The sequence below is a fragment of the Podarcis tiliguerta genome, assembly GCF_965153285.1.
Source record: "Podarcis tiliguerta genome assembly, chromosome: 3".
Taxonomy (NCBI): domain Eukaryota; kingdom Metazoa; phylum Chordata; class Lepidosauria; order Squamata; family Lacertidae; genus Podarcis; species Podarcis tiliguerta.
In genome coordinates this window covers 61,785,216-61,800,820 of record NC_139536.1, presented here as the reverse complement: position 1 = coordinate 61,800,820, position 15,605 = coordinate 61,785,216, and the positions used below count along the sequence as shown (strand labels likewise).

At 41.7% G+C, this 15,605-nt stretch overlaps 1 protein-coding gene across 1 annotated transcript in view; it reads right to left on the bottom strand.

Moving 5' to 3' along the window:
• Positions 1 to 15,322, bottom strand: part of LOC310674922 (uncharacterized protein) — a 114,876-nt gene extending 99,554 nt beyond the window's left edge. Inside the window, exons 1-5 of the mRNA XM_083434808.1 lie at positions 15,197 to 15,322; positions 11,404 to 11,495; positions 7,330 to 7,382; positions 2,284 to 3,022; positions 693 to 853 (exon numbers count right to left, since the gene is read on the bottom strand). Coding sequence (XP_083290934.1) covers positions 693 to 853; positions 2,284 to 2,983 — 861 coding nt within the window. The 5' untranslated portion in view covers positions 2,984 to 3,022; positions 7,330 to 7,382; positions 11,404 to 11,495; positions 15,197 to 15,322. The remainder of the gene's footprint in view (positions 1 to 692; positions 854 to 2,283; positions 3,023 to 7,329; positions 7,383 to 11,403; positions 11,496 to 15,196) is intronic.
• Between the last annotated feature and the right edge of the window lie 283 nt (positions 15,323 to 15,605).

The following is a 15,605-nucleotide window of genomic DNA, read 5'->3' as shown; positions in this document are numbered from 1 at the left end:
CCGATATTAATCTAAGTAGAATCTAGGTCAAATTTTCTTTGGCATCGCATGTTTGGAATCTTGCTGAAAAATTCTGGCAGCTTTTCCAAAATTCTACAATATTCTGTCAGATCTGGGTCACATTCATCACCTGTAGCATCAAAGAGATGGGGTGGCACACACAGAGAAAGAGAAAAACAGGGTTGCGGGGGAGAGAGAGGGAGGAGAGAGCAGGGGCTGGGAGGGAGATATGGGGTACAAATAACTAGAGAAAGTGAAGAGGTTGAGGAAAGAGGAGGGGCATGTAATGAGGCAAACTCCACCCACTTCTGGCTCTGATCCCAACACCACTGGAATAAAGTGCCAGTTTACCTCTAAGAGTGGCTGGGGAAACCCAGCTAGATGGGCAGGGTATAAATAATAAAATTATTATTATTATTATTATTATTAAATGCAGTCTTTGACAGGAGAAAAAGGTTCCCTACTCCTTATGTAAATGAACTTTTAAAAGCTATGGGTTGTATATGTCTGAATATGGGGATTTTTTTATGTGCAGATAATATGCTGAGAAGTAATCAGATCTAGAAAAAAAATTAAGTAAATGTATTTCTTTTTAAATTTCAAGCATGAAATCAAGCAATCTACTTCTGCTATTTGTTTTTACAGAAGATCTCACTTTAACTCAGGGGGAACTTAAGATAATATTCCTGTACCTGAGGTAACTTGACCTGGATGAACTGTGTTGGCTCTTTCTCACTCTTATACACGTGGAAGTTTTCCTTCAGAGATTTGATGTTGTACATACGATCGTTAGAGAAAGGAGACACAGGCCTTGTGAAGATTTTCTTGTGTTGTACTTTAAAGGCTTTAGGCTCTGTTAGATATGGAAATGAGGGAGAGAGATGGATTTTCGACAGCATTCTTAAAACACAAGGAAAAACATGTAATGGCTTCTATACAGTCGGTGTGCTACATGTATTAAATTCTCACTGAGAAAGGGTTTTCTCCTGAACACACTATTCTCATTTATGCCAGGGGTGGGGAAACTTCAGCCCTCCAGATGTTGCTAGCAAGCATGACCAATGGCCAGGGATGATGGAAACTGTAGTTCACCAACATCTGCTTATGCATACTTGGTGTTTGCAAAGAGTGAATTCATTACTTGACTGTGGATCCTTATCACCACTGACAAAATGGAGGTATCAGCATGCCAAAGGAAACCCCAAGCTTTGCAGAAGTACCAAAAACTTAAAGGAGCAAAAGTTCAGGGGCGAACCCTAAACATAGTCCAATAAAGAATGATCATGCTCAGTGACCACAGAATGCTGACCAATGTTGAGAGGTGGTAAAATGGAAGAGTATGGCAGAAGGGGGAATGAATGAGGAACGGAATGGATTTTCCTGGAAGAGGGCTTGGATAACTATCTCACGGCATAACTTACACCTCACGGCAAAGCTTTGTTACAGGTCCCATTTGTGAAAGTGGAATTTTGAATGGTCAGGATGGTAGTCAGTGCCAAAATTCTACGCATAAGAGATGTCAGCAAACACATGAAATGCCTCAGCGCACTGCAGGCTCAAAGTCCACATGGCTTGAAAGACTTGTCAGACTTGGTAGTATAGAGCAGGCTTCCTCAGCCTTGGCCCTCCGGATGTTTTGAGACTACAATTCCCAGCATCCCTGACCACTGGTCCTGCTAGCTGGGGATCATGGGAGTTGTAGGCCAAAAACATCTGGAGGGCCGAGGTTGAGGAAGCATGGTATAGAGTAAGATCACAGCAGTGACATCTCTTTCTCAGACTGATAACTGGCCATTTATGTCTTCTATTCACTTGCAGGCACAAAGCAACAACCCCATCTTTGCATGCCAGGATTTTGCATTCCAGGTGGATGGGTAAAAGGAAGGATCACGGGAGATCTGAACTGGAAGCATTGCCAAGCGGATTGCACTGTGAATCATTTGGGAGCTCAGTGTTCCTGCTATGTGTATATGAAGCTCGATTATGTATGTGAAATAAGTTACCTTACAGATGCCACCTTGGGAGGCTTAGTCCTGAAAGACAGCGTGTAAGTACTTTAAACAAAATGCCTTTGTAAGATTTTTAATGGTTCACTACAAATGCAAGGTTGATTTGACCTTAAAAGGCACATTCATCATGGTTGCCAACTTCCTTTGGTAAGGAAAGGCTTGCCGAGTTCTCCAAAATTTGCCAAATGACAGATGCTGCTGTAGGTATTTAAAAGGGGGAGTGAGATTAAAGCGTGTATTTTCAATTTTTTTAAAAGGCTGAAAGGCAAGCTACCTGTCCAAAGACCACGAGGTCTCTCACTTAGTCCTGGAATGAATGGGTTGTGGGGGCTGTTCTGCAAAAGACCGTGTTGTTTGAGATATACTGTTCTCTCTCCTCTGGACATATTTTGTAAAGACTGGAGCAGCATTTTTTCCTCTTCCTCACGAAGAAGTTTAGGTAACATCATTATGGAGTTGAAAACAGTTGACAGTTTATTTTCTTGTTCTTCTGGACATCGCAGATCTTTGAAATGGGATTGCTCAAATCCTCTTTTGCCCTTATCCAAGTTCTTCTGAAAAGGCTCTGGTAGACATATCCTTTGAAAAACAAACCAGCACCCATCATCAATCTGTTGCTCCTTCTTGGAAGTTTCTTGAGTTGCCTTCTCTCCATCAGGCCATTTATTGACTAGAGTCTTTCTAAGGAACTCGATGACAGCTGCTGCATCTCCTCCTTTGACCTGGCAACTTCTCAACAACCTTAGAAGCACAGCTGAATTCTCTACTGACTGGATGCGTTGTGGGTTTAATGGCTCAGAATGATCCACGATAGACCTCCGTTGAGCTTCTTCCACAACTTTACTGACATTTGGACCTTCTATGATGCATTCCTGCTGAATCCCACAGTCGTATTCTAAAAACTCTTTGAGCAATTCCAAACCAAGCATGTCCTGAGTTTTATGTACCATAGTACAGGAAGCAAGTCTTTTCATGTGTTGGAGTAGGTCGGTTTCTGCAGCCAGACGCAGGAGCTGCTGAAAAAGAAAACCCAAAGACAGGTCATACTTTAGCCATCGCCTCTTAAGATAATCCTGGGAGAATTAATTAGTCCAGTACAAATCAAGTTTCATCCCAAATAGTGACTCAAACAGATTATTATTATTATTCTTATTAAAAATGGGGAATTAATTCAAGTATGTGTAAGTATGGACAATGTACAATCTTTCCCACAAATTTATTCCTACTTCCTTTCAGAGCTGGCAAGGGAAAAGAGATCATAAACAGCAGTGCCCATACATCATAAACAGCGGCACTGTTAGCTAGCTCCATGGGTGGCTTGAGGCTCAGAGTTGAGAGAAATGCCAAACAGTGCAACACAACATGGCAGCAAAGCTCAAATGGCTTGCTTTAAACAAACCCATAGAAATCAGTGGGGATACTTTGGGATATGCTGTTAAAGCTACAAGAGATGGGGAAAAGACTATTTTGCTTCCTGGGTCAGAAAATCCCAGTGGTGACCCTCCAGTGATGCTAAATCTTATTACAACTAAACCAAGACATGGACAATTTGCTACACTTTTAAGAGTACCTCTAATAAACCACGGCTTGGTATTATCTGCAAACTAAACCTGTGCAAGCATACCCTTAGGGACAGTTACATGGAAATCGAAACAGCCCCCAGCCCCTCTTATCCCTGAGTTTCGCCTGTGTCCCCTTGCTTTCCCTTCCCAGCTGTTTATTATGGCTCAGCTCCAAAAATAAGTGAACAGAATGAAATTCATGGAAAGAACATTCCCACCATCTTCTCTCCTTGTGCCTCCTGAAAATTGTGCATGGTTGGGTGTGCTGTCCTATATGCAGTGTGGGATGGGGTGCAATCCCCAAATCTGAATAGAGCCCCCCCCCCATTTTGGCAATTCCCTCTCCCCCAGCAAGCTCCTTGCCAATTATACAGAGTTCAGGGTGAGCCCCATATCCTCTGGAGAGGCTTTTAAGGGGGCACAGGCAGCTTAGAGGTGGTGGGGGTGGTTTAGGATTTCCCCCTTCTTTCCATGAACTTTCTTCCATATCTTAGGATCCAAGCCTATATCTGTACAAACTTCAGTTAAGAATGAACCAATGAATTTTGTGACACATATAAGTCATGCTGTAGTAAGCATAATTCATGCTGTAGTAGGCATCCTCCCACTGCAAACAGCGCCCTTGCCACTGCGTAGCATGCAAGCTTCATTCTACAATCCTCTGCAACCCTTCCCTTCCCCATGGGACAATTAAAACACACAGATTCATGCATTCACTTAGCCCACTGTCCTCTATCTGACTGTTGCCACAGGCCTCCCTTACGACAGTCTCAGCTACTTCCCTTATGACAGTCTCAGCTACTTCAGTGTGCCACTGGGAGCCACTTAACCCCCTTGTCTCACAGAGATCAGATTCTTTGTGTTATGCTTAAACTCCCATGCTGAGGAAGAAGTACCCCACAATTCCTTGCTTTGGGTGAGGAAGTCAGAAGGACTCTGCTTTTGAAAAGGGAGTTCACAGCAATTTCAAGCAGTAAATGCTAGAATTCTCAAGACTGCATCTTTCAGAGTTTCCAGGACAAAGAGCAAGAAGCTACTGTCCATTACCACAAGTAATCTGTAAACTATCAGTGTGAATGGAAATTGCATCCCATGAGGAGAGAAACAAGCTGCCCTTTGAGCATTGCTCTCTCTCTCTCTCTCTCTCTCTCTGTGTGTGTGTGTGTGTGTAAGGTGTGGGTCTGATGTGCCCGCTTCACAACTATTTTTCAGAGATGGATGAGTGTCTGGGAAAGGGTGTTTATGAAAATATTCTTCTGCCAATTGTTTTGCTGTTCTAAAAAGCAGTGGAGCTGGTGAAGAAGAGTAGGGGAAAGGAAGAACTATCCCCCAAACACAAAAACACTCAAGTGGCCAGTCAGTGAATGCCTAAATTTCTTTCTGGCATGGCAAAATGCACTCCTCAATAAGATCACTATAATCTAGGAGATGAAATGGAATTTGATGGGACACTGTCCTGTTTGGCAGCATTTGCTCTCTGAAGATGCACTAGTTCCAAAAAAATGACAGAGCACCATTTGTCCAAGCCAAGGTAACTTGCCTTGCCATGGCAATGTGGGAAGCTGAAAATGCAAGCCATGTGAACTGGTACCAAGCTCGTGGATAAACAGATTTCTGCTTCCAGTGCTAGCAGTCCCCAACTCACCTTATTCATCCTTAGCCATCCCTATGTGGAAGTTATGTTTTCTGAGGCTGTTGCCCATTGTTTCTAAAGAATTCCCAATTAAAACTTTAATAGACAGGAAGCTGTTGTAAAGCTAGCATGTGATATGCAAATTTTAGATATTAGATTAAGGTATGGGGGAGAGAGAGAGAGTTAGAGAGTTTTTTTTTTTTAAAGACAGATGTTGTTGGGGCCATCAGTGTTAAAAAGGTTGAGCTTCTAGCTACTGGGCCAAAATGCTTTGAATATGTTTCAGTGCATTAAAGATGGTCAGGTTATGCCTTGGTTTAGTTTCAGCTTTTTGCATTCCTCAAATGAGCATGTGATCAAACAGTTCTACAGTACTATGAGCTGTACTCCAATCTATACTTTTTTAAAAAAATGTTGTGTACAATGCATATGCGTCACTTGCAGAGGCAAGTGAAATAGTTCAGGTTGTTACCAGCACCACCTGACTTATGCACATGCGGCATATCAACATGGCTCACAACAGAATGTTAAAATTTCACAGCAAACCCTGAATCCTGGCAACCACAGCATGTCCTTGTCTCCTCCTCCTGTATGTACACAGAGTGAAAGGCAGTGACTGAAAATGAGGGTCAGATTATTTACAAGGGGAAATCTCGGAAGCTTTAAATATTTGTGGCTGATGTTAAAAAAAAATCGCAGAGAGTTAATTGGCAGAATCTGGGACCAGGGAAATGGCATTCAAACTGATTATTATTATTTCTAAAGTGACCAAGAAAAGTGTGCAGTGCCAAAGTCCGAGTGGCTTTAGATATTCTAAAGACATTGGGGTGTGGTGGGGAGGTGCTGCAGAGAAGAACAACAAGCAAGTTACATTTAGTCTTCCATTGCTTGCTTTAGAATTCTGAAACTGGAGCTTCTTCATCTCCCCTCCAGGGTGATTCCAGAGCTAAAAGAGACAGTGCACATATGTCCACGTGAAGAAAGGAAGGTGGATGAGCTGTAGACCTCCTACACAAAAAGAAGAAGCACTTTCCCCCCTTGTTTCAAGGGTCCAACATGGCTCTCACTTTCCTTTATGAGTATTTGTTAATTTATCCCATAAGGGTCATGGTGTTAGGCATCATGAGACTTGAAGCAGAAGAGCCCATTCAACCGCCAGATGGAGATTCCTTGCTCTCTGCACCATAGGGCTGCTTTCTGAAGGAAGGAACCATAAGCAGTTCAAGCTGGGATGCTAACAGTACAGATTGGAATGCTCTCAGGCATGGTTAGTTGCATTGCTTATTGAAATTAGACGATACCTTTTATTTTATTGGTTTAATAAATTTATATCCTATTTTTTGGTGGGGGGGGGGAATCCTCACAAGGCAGCAAAGATAAGCAGATAAACTAAACCACGTACAGTGGTACCATGGGTTAAGAACTTAATTCGTTCTGGAGGTCTGTTCTTAACCTGAAGCATCACTTTAGCTAATGGGGCCTCCTGCTGCCACTGCGCCACCGCACGATTTCTGTTCTCATCCTGAAGCAAAGTTCTTAACCCAAGGTAATATTTCTGGGTTAGCGGAGTCTGTAACCTGAAGCGTATGTAACCTGAAGCGTATGTAACCCGAGGTTCCACTGTATTATGCAAGTATATAAATACGTAATTCAAAACATTAAAACAATCAATAACATGCAAATAGTATGACCATAAAATAGGGTGCAATCAAAATAAATCAGCCCAGTGCCAGTGATTCCTTGCCTGCTGTAGCTCAACATAGGCAGTTTATTAAAAGAATGTGGAAGACTATCAAGCTGTCTTTTTCCTCCTTCGTACCAGTTTCCATCCAGCCTGCCTCCATTTTGCACCTTCTCCTTGGTACCTATCACCATTCCAGCCACTGAACCAAGGCATCTGGAATGGTCAGTTGTGCTGCTGATTTTCTAGTTTAGTGTATTTTCTCACAGCTACCAGGTTCATATACACACAACATTTCTGCAAAAATCAAACAGCATGTGGTAGATGTGTAAAATGTTAATCAGCTGGCTTATATTTTGAATCACTACCATCTGTAGTTAGAGAAATATGCTCAAACACGAACCACCCCCACATGCAGAATGATAAAACTGCAATTGGACAGACCTGTATAGGCAATGTCAGAGAATCTGGATCATCTTCAGGAATCCCATATGTTTCTGAGGGGAAATACATATCAAGTAATAATAAATGTATGGGAAACACAAAAGCAGCATTCCTTCAAGTACAGCAGCTGCGAAGCAAATGATTTACGCCTGCTTACCAATGACTGGGATGGCACAGTTTCATTCTGGGAGCACAGTTCCCAGAAAACTGACCTAGTTTCACGTCAAAGGGAATTATCTGAGGTGATTGTTCTGTCAGCAGGTCATGATATTCTTCTTCTGGAAGTTCTGTTTTAGTACAATTCTTTTGCTCAGGATAATATTTATGACCTGTTAGCAGATTTGATCGGCCTGGCTGCTCAGATGAGGGAACTTGTCAAATGGTATTATTTGAAGACCAATTCAAAGGCTACAATCCCTCACCACAGAAGCTCCCAAAAATGTTTATGCATGGTGGTGACCTACTGAAAGGCCAGAATGTCTGGAATCAGTATCCCCATGGGATGGTCCCAACTACAAGAGCTGCCTTTACACCAGCAACAGCAGTTAAACTGTGAGCAGTTTTCAAATGTTATAGCCTATATGGGGGATGGTCTTATGGAAAGTTTTCTTTTGGCAGTGGTGGTCAAAGGTATTGTGGTCTACTTGTGGGAAGGTGAAATGTTTGAATTGGCTTTCAGAGAAGCATTGCATTGTTATTTCGGTGAGCAGATGGTGAGCACAGAGTTTGGAGGGGATATCCAGCAAACTAATGGGGCGGTAGTTTTGGGGGAGGGTTTTATCTTCTTTTTTGTAGATTGGCATGATGATGTTCAATTTCCAACCAGCTGGCATATGAGCCATATTATTTATGTAGGTGTAGAGCTTAGCCAGGATGGGTTGCCACCAGTCCATATTCATTGTTTCTAAGATACCACAAGAGATGATTGATAGCAAGCAAGGTCTGTGTAACAAGATACTTAAATGCATTTCGCTGAGAGAAGCAATTAATTCTAAACATTCAAAATGTGAATGAAATCTTTCAATTTTAATTCAAAATTTGATCTCAGCATCCAGTTGTGAAGGATGTACAGAAAGGCTAGATTCTATGTCTTGACAGTATACCAAAGGAGAATAGTGCTATAAGTTTACCAAAGGTTTATTAATGGTTCAGCCTGCAATCATGAAACCAGCTCAGTTGTTACATTTCAGAGAAAATGTGGTTTGTTTCCATGAATGGACAACACAACACAATTCTAACTGAGGGGGGGGGGTGGTATTCCTTTATGAAAAGTCATCCACTATGTTCTGAAATGCTTGAAGAAGAAAAAAATTATCCAGACAATAAAATGCCTCTTCCCTGAAGGTATTTCAGACACTTCAATGACACATTAAAATGTTTGTTTGTTGTCTTCTCGGTATAATTTTGAAAACATGATGTGATCCAAAGTATGTGTTTTCAGGCTTGCATGCCACCATCCAATCCCTAGTGATGTACTTGCTCCATGTTCATTACACTGTACAAACTTTCTATTCATAGTTTTCCTCCCCAGTATAATTTTTAGAGGGTAGGCTGGAATTTCCTTGTGTGGCATATGGCAATCCTCCACCTGAAGGCTTGCTCCAAATAAAAGTTTACATTCCTCTGGCATCTCCCTTCAGATGTAAAGGCATGAGGTATGTGTGTCTTCTGTTAAATAACCGTCTGCATTTACATGTTCTAGTGGCAAAAGGTACATAGTGTTCTTACACCGTACGGGCAGCAGGAATGTCCAACTCTACTTCCTCTCATAAATACTACATAATAGACAAGACTTTTAAAATATGCCAGTTAAAACTCCGGACTGGCCCTTCCCACTCCAGGTACGAGAGCTCAGAAAGCTTGAAATAAATACCACAAGAGAGTTGGGCCTAGCAGTGGGAGGTGAGCTATGGTAACCACAACCTCCTTTTTGGATTAAGGGGAGATAATTTCATTTGGAGGCAATTGCAAGAGGTCGTGAGGTGATGGACGGCAGTGGTCTAAATACTTCTGCGAAGACATCAAAAGTGGGAGAGGAATTTTGAAAGAAATGTCTAGGTCTGAGAGTCTGTTTTATGTCACTTCAGCTAATGCAAACAAACAACTTGTGTTGGCGCTGCTTTTTAAAAAAAGATATGACAGAGTATAACAGTAATTAAAAGTTATGATGGATAAACAAAGCACACATAGTAAATAAAAAAATACATGTGTAGCTCAAAATAACATATATAACCCTGCATTGCTCAAAGAGATAATGTTTTTAGTGTGTGCACTATAGTAACTGTCCATTGATACGAGGCCACAAAAATGTTTTGACTTTTAATGATGACTCAACCTGAAACACCATCAAAGTCTGAAATACTACTAAAATATCCACAGAAAGTGAGAATATAGCTGCTACAATCCAAAGCCATGAGGAATTCAATCCCATGAGCATGAAAAAATGCAGAGGATTATTTTTTAATATAAATAGCAGGGAAAGGTGTTTTTTAATTTTTTTGTCTGACAGATGGTGATTTCAAAAGTCCTCATCTCTATGAGCTAGTAAGAAGACACATATTATACCAAGCAAAGCTTGAGTCTGAGATGTACCGATAACCTTCTTTAAGTAGCCAGAGTGCCAATGCATAAGGCTGATGAGTGGAACAATTTGTATACAGCAAAGGGACTAAGGAACCCGGGTGGCGCTGTGGGTTAAACCACAGAGCCTAGGACTTGCCAATCAGAAGGTCAGCGGTTCGAAGACCCGTAACGGGGTGGAAGCATCCCTGGTCTTGGCAACTGCAAGTTTTATCTGTTCATTCCACCAAGGACATTTCCTTAAAATACCAAACACCTCATCTGCTTTTATGATAAGGTTCTTAACAGACATTCTTTACATGCTCAGTGAAGACACATCTGTCTGTCTGTGTGAAGATGCTGCGTTGCAGCATGATAGAAATCTTTCCGCGAATGCATGGTCTATGGGGAGAACTCCAGTGCAGCTGACGTTTTCTGCAAATGCCATAACGAATGTATGAAGTTGGAGGCTGCTGCTGTGGTGTCACCCTCCATGTCTATTCACTGAATGTGCAAAGAGCATCTCTCAGGGGCTCCTATGCCATTTCTCAGGCCCCACAGTTCGGAAGGATAAACAATAAAATGTTAAAAGCATTAAAAGCTAAGTAAATTCTCGAAATAAATTACAAAACCAGCACAGAACAAATAGCACATGTGACTCAGCATCAAAATTTAACCCACAAAGACCAATGGAGGCGTTTTGTTTTTTAAGTGTGTTTAAAAGAGTTCAGAGACAGGACCTGCCTAACATCATTAAAAATGAGGAGCTACTGCAGAAAAGTCCCTGCCTCATAAGCCTGGTAGTTTTTGCAGATGGGTGTCTCAGCAGGGTGCTTCACTCTTTGGCTTAATCAGTTTTCCTAATGTCAGTCATAACAAGAAGTTTCTAGCCCTCATGGGTAAAAAAATCCATTTTAACTCCTATAGTCAGCATAAGGTCCCTGTTAGCTATGAATGTATATGGGTGGTTTTCAAGGCTGGGAAGTACTGAGCCCTGGGGAGAGCTAGAACTGTGTGAGCTTGGAGATGGCAGGAGCAAACCTAGGTTTGGGAACATAGATGTGGGCACCACAGCGCGGTAACTAATGTGGTATCTGGAATTGGATTTTGGCTTACACTGTGGATTAGGCTTCCACAAAGCACCAGGGTTTAGAGGATTTGCGGGCTGCTTTTCTGGTGGCACTTTGCTGGAGAGACTAGAGCAGACAGTTTGCATGCAGAAGGTGTGAGACTCAATACCCAGCATCTAATCTCCAGTTAAAAGGATCATGTAGCAGGTGATGATGGTAAAGGTCCATGCCTAAGACTGGCTGCTGCTGGGCAGGACATGGAATGTGGGGCTGGATGGACAAATAACTTGACCCAGGAAAAGCAGATCATTGTGATGGAACAGTGAATTGGTGCAAATGACAGAAACTGAGCCCAGGAACCCTGTTGATGAAGGGTGGAGCAAGCACAACCTGTGAAATGATGTTGTAACTTCCATGTCATTTGTTTAAAGTTGCTATTACTCACTTAGGTAACCTTCTTGAAGTGGAGATGCCGATGTCTTTTTGCTAAAGTATGTGTACCCTCCACCAGTGCGTATCGGCTTCTCATGATGAAAGCTATAAAGCAAGAAGGGATATTATAGAAAGATCACTTCCCAGATCCTATGAAATGGAGCTATCCCACTCTCCTATGACAATCACACCTTCTAATAGCAAATGCAGTACTCCTGTGCTGATGGAAATTAAACCAGAAAGGATCTCAAGTGGTATTAAGCATGCTTGAGATAACCTCAAATATTGCAGCAGTGATGATTTAAAAAACCACAACAACCCTAAAGAGGGCAACTCCCACAAAGCCCAATAAGAACTGGACATCCTCAAACATCAAAAGACCCATGGGAACAACTACCTGACATTCAGAAGACAACTTAAGGCAGCCCTGTTCAGGGAAGTTTTTAACGTGTGATATTTTACTGTATTTTTGGTTTCTATGGAAGCCGCCCAGAGTGACTGGGGAGGCCCAGCCAGATGGGCGGGGTATAAATAATAAATTATTATTGTTGTTGTTGTTGTTGTTGTTATTATGTTGAGTGTCTACTGGAAAAGAAAAATGGAAAAACAGGAGGAAGAGTGAAGTGGCTTCCTGGATCCCCAAACATCTTACAGTATCCCAGAGAAAAGCATCTTTGAACAGGAGCAATCCTATTAGGAGAAATACAGCAACCTTTTGGCAGTGGTCACCATCATTGTGAGTTTAAAATAGGCTGTGCCAAGCATTTTCTGATTTTAATATTCATTTAGTATATTCATCACATGGAAATAAATTATCACTTAGTCAATGCTCACTTCATAGATCATGTACATTATTTAGAGCTTTTAAATGTGCTTTAAATGTATTGCCTAAATGCAAACATTTCCACTGACCCTTTCAGATACTGCAGGGCTGTGACCACAGCTTCAATTCTTGTTATCACACAATAAAATGATGCCACGATGTGGTGTCTGAAGGCATTAGCATGCTGCAAAACAAGCTGCTGTATGGTGGATATTTTGTAGATTATGGCCTGAAGCATCTGTCTGGAACAAGCTGTGGCCCTCCAGATGGTGTTGGACGACACCTTACATCATCCCTGATCACTGGCTGTGCTGGCTGGGGCTAATGGAAGCTGTAGTCCAGAAACATTTGGAGAGCTGCAGGTTGTGCACCCCTGGCCTAGGATCATAGAGGTGGAGGAGGCCTAGGACATCTAGTCAACCCCACTGCTCAATGCAGAAAATCTAGAGCTAGAACATGTCCAACAAGAGGCTGCCCTGTCTGTATTTGAAGACTGAGAGCCCACCATCACCCTAAGTAATTGGTCCCAGTAATGAACTGCTCTTACTCCCAGTGTTCAGTCACAACGCACCCTCCTATTCCTCAGTCCCACTAGATCTTAGCCTGTCCTCTGAGGCATTAGAGAGCAAGTTTTTGTTCAGAAGACACTTCAGAAGATTAAGAGGTAGAATAATGGTGGATATACTTGGGGAAGAAATGTAATCTGAAAGTCAGCTTCCTCAATCAATGGGAAGATTAACAACTTTGGGAAGAAAAAGAACTCAGCCCTTTCTTTGATGTTATTATTAGCTCCAAAGAAATACTTTCAAGAATTAAGTGACTTGCTACAGTTAACTTTCACAGGAAGTACTATAAAGCAGGAAATCTCATTTGTCAGATGTTTGCACTCGGTCTCTCTCTTTTTTTCTGTAGAAAACAATGAAGCATATTCTAATACAGATTTCCTTTATTTAAGATCATTATCCAAGTTGGTTTACCACTGATCCAGCCTAAAAAATTCTTGTTGAGAATTGAGACAGGATAAGTAGCTGTGTAGAATACCAGGTACATATTATAATAAACTCTTAGCAATAGTAGGTACATATTATAATAAACTCAAAGCAATGCTAAAGGGGGGGGGAGTAGACATATTAGTAAGTTATAACAGAATGACCACCACTGCTGGCTAAAATTTGAATTTTGTTGTAAGTCAGGGGTAGATGAATAGCAACCTCACTACTATAATTTAATGACTAAGACAATTTCTGCTCTACAGGTGATGTTTCGGGGGAGGGGCCCTCATGTGTTGGATTACATTAATGTTGTCCAGTGTGGCTTAAAATGGAGTTTGACAGCTTTAAAGGCTGATTAGGAAAATTCATGGAGAAAATTCATAATAGCTAATGGAATGTCCAAATTCAGAGGTGGTATTCTGGGAGCCAAACAACATGGAAGCTGCTTCCTACCGCATTTGTGTGGTTTCCCAAGAAGCTTTTGGCTGCCCATTGTTGGAAGCAGAATTTAGACAGGATCAGGGATCAGAAAGCTGTGACCTTCCAGGTGTTGGTGGACTACAACCCCCATCATCCTTGACCATTAGCCATTTTGGCTAGGGCTGATGGATGCTGCAGTCCAGCTATATCTGGAAGGCCACAGGTTCCCTTACAGATTAGATGGACTATTGATTCCATATATTGTTGTGCCCCTAAGGGATGGCATCAACATGTTAAGTGAAATCAACGCAGGGTCAAATTACACCCCCACACTGCCACTAAGGGTAAAGGTAAAGGTACCCCTGACCATTAGGTCCAGTCGCGGATGAATCTGGGGTTGCGGCACTCATCTCGCTCTATAGGCCAAGGGAGCAGACGTTTGTCCACAGACAGTTTTTCCGGGTCATGTGGCCAGCACGACTAAGCTGCTTCTGGTGAAACCAGAGCAGCACACGGAAACGCCGTTTACCTTCCTGCTGGAGCAGTACCTATTTATCTACTTGCACTTGACATGCTTTTGAACTGCTAGGTGGGCAGGAGCTGGGACCAAACAACGGGAGCTCACCCTGTTGTGGGGATTCAAACCGCCAACCTTCCAATTGGCAAGCCAAGTCCAAATCCCAGCTCATATCTCAGCACATACTTTCATCACTGCTTAATTCTTGAGGGTAGAAAAAGAATGCTCTTGACTCCGTCTGAATGAAGTCTGATTCACATTCCCCCCCCCCCCACTTCTAGGTACACATATATCCAAGAATGGCTTGACCATCCTAAAGAATGGATTACTCATATATTCAGTTTAGCTTCTACCAGCCACCAGCAACATACATGTTCTCTACCAACATAGAATTTCAAAGTTGGGAGGGACTAACTGCAGTTATTTATGATAACACATCTATGATATCATGCTAGCATTCAGTAACATAATGCAGCATAACTTTCAAGACCCTAAGACTACAGTCAAATTCTTGGCTGCTGGCTCCTCCTTGTTTAGTAATGCAACATGCATTGTGTGACATTAATGCGTTGTTAGTTTCCTCCACCTGCACAAGTAGCAGACAGTCAAGTCAAGTAGTTTCCCAGCCTTGCAAGATGGTGATGCCACAGCAAAGATTTTGTACTGTTAAATTTTATGAGGAAAAGCAAAGGAGAGGCTTGATGCCCAGTATGTGGTTTCAGCCTTAGGCTCCTCAAAGCTCCACACAATCACTGCATTGCTATAGAGTTAATTGTGTATTCTCTAATGTAACTGCAGGTGCTTTATCTAACCACCTGCACCTCAGTATATTTGAAGAGAAGCTTTGTAGTTCATCATGCAAAATGTCAGCCTGCATCAGAGATTGTAGATGGGAGAACAAAGTAGACAAATAGATATTAGCACACACAATTTGTAGTTACATGATGAATCATTTCAGATGTCATTTCTGGACATTAGGAAACATTTCTCCATTTGATTATCTGACCCTTTAGCAGGCAACATTATTACTTTTGTCCTTAAAGAGGATACTTACTGTTTCTGAATGTTTCTGTCACAGCCATAGCAGAGTCCATGGAGAGGCTGGTTGTGGATTAACTCTACACAATAACTCAAAGGTTCTGATATCTTTTTGATCAACTGTGCTTGTTCCCAAAAAGGCACATACCTAGACAAAACCAGAGAATAGATGTTTTAAATATATTTGTTATAAGATTAGCCATAGAAAAGTCAAAGACTTATATATAGTATCATATGCTAGCAGAGTTAAGGAAGCTATTAACAGCAAGAAGGCAAATTGATAAACACATCACTAAAAAGATGAATACCAATAAATGAAAACCAATAAAAAGATGAAAACCCATTTCACATAACTTTTAGGTATATTAGAAGCAAGAAACTTCTTATGGAGGCAGTTGGACCTGTGAATGGCAAAGGAGTCAAAG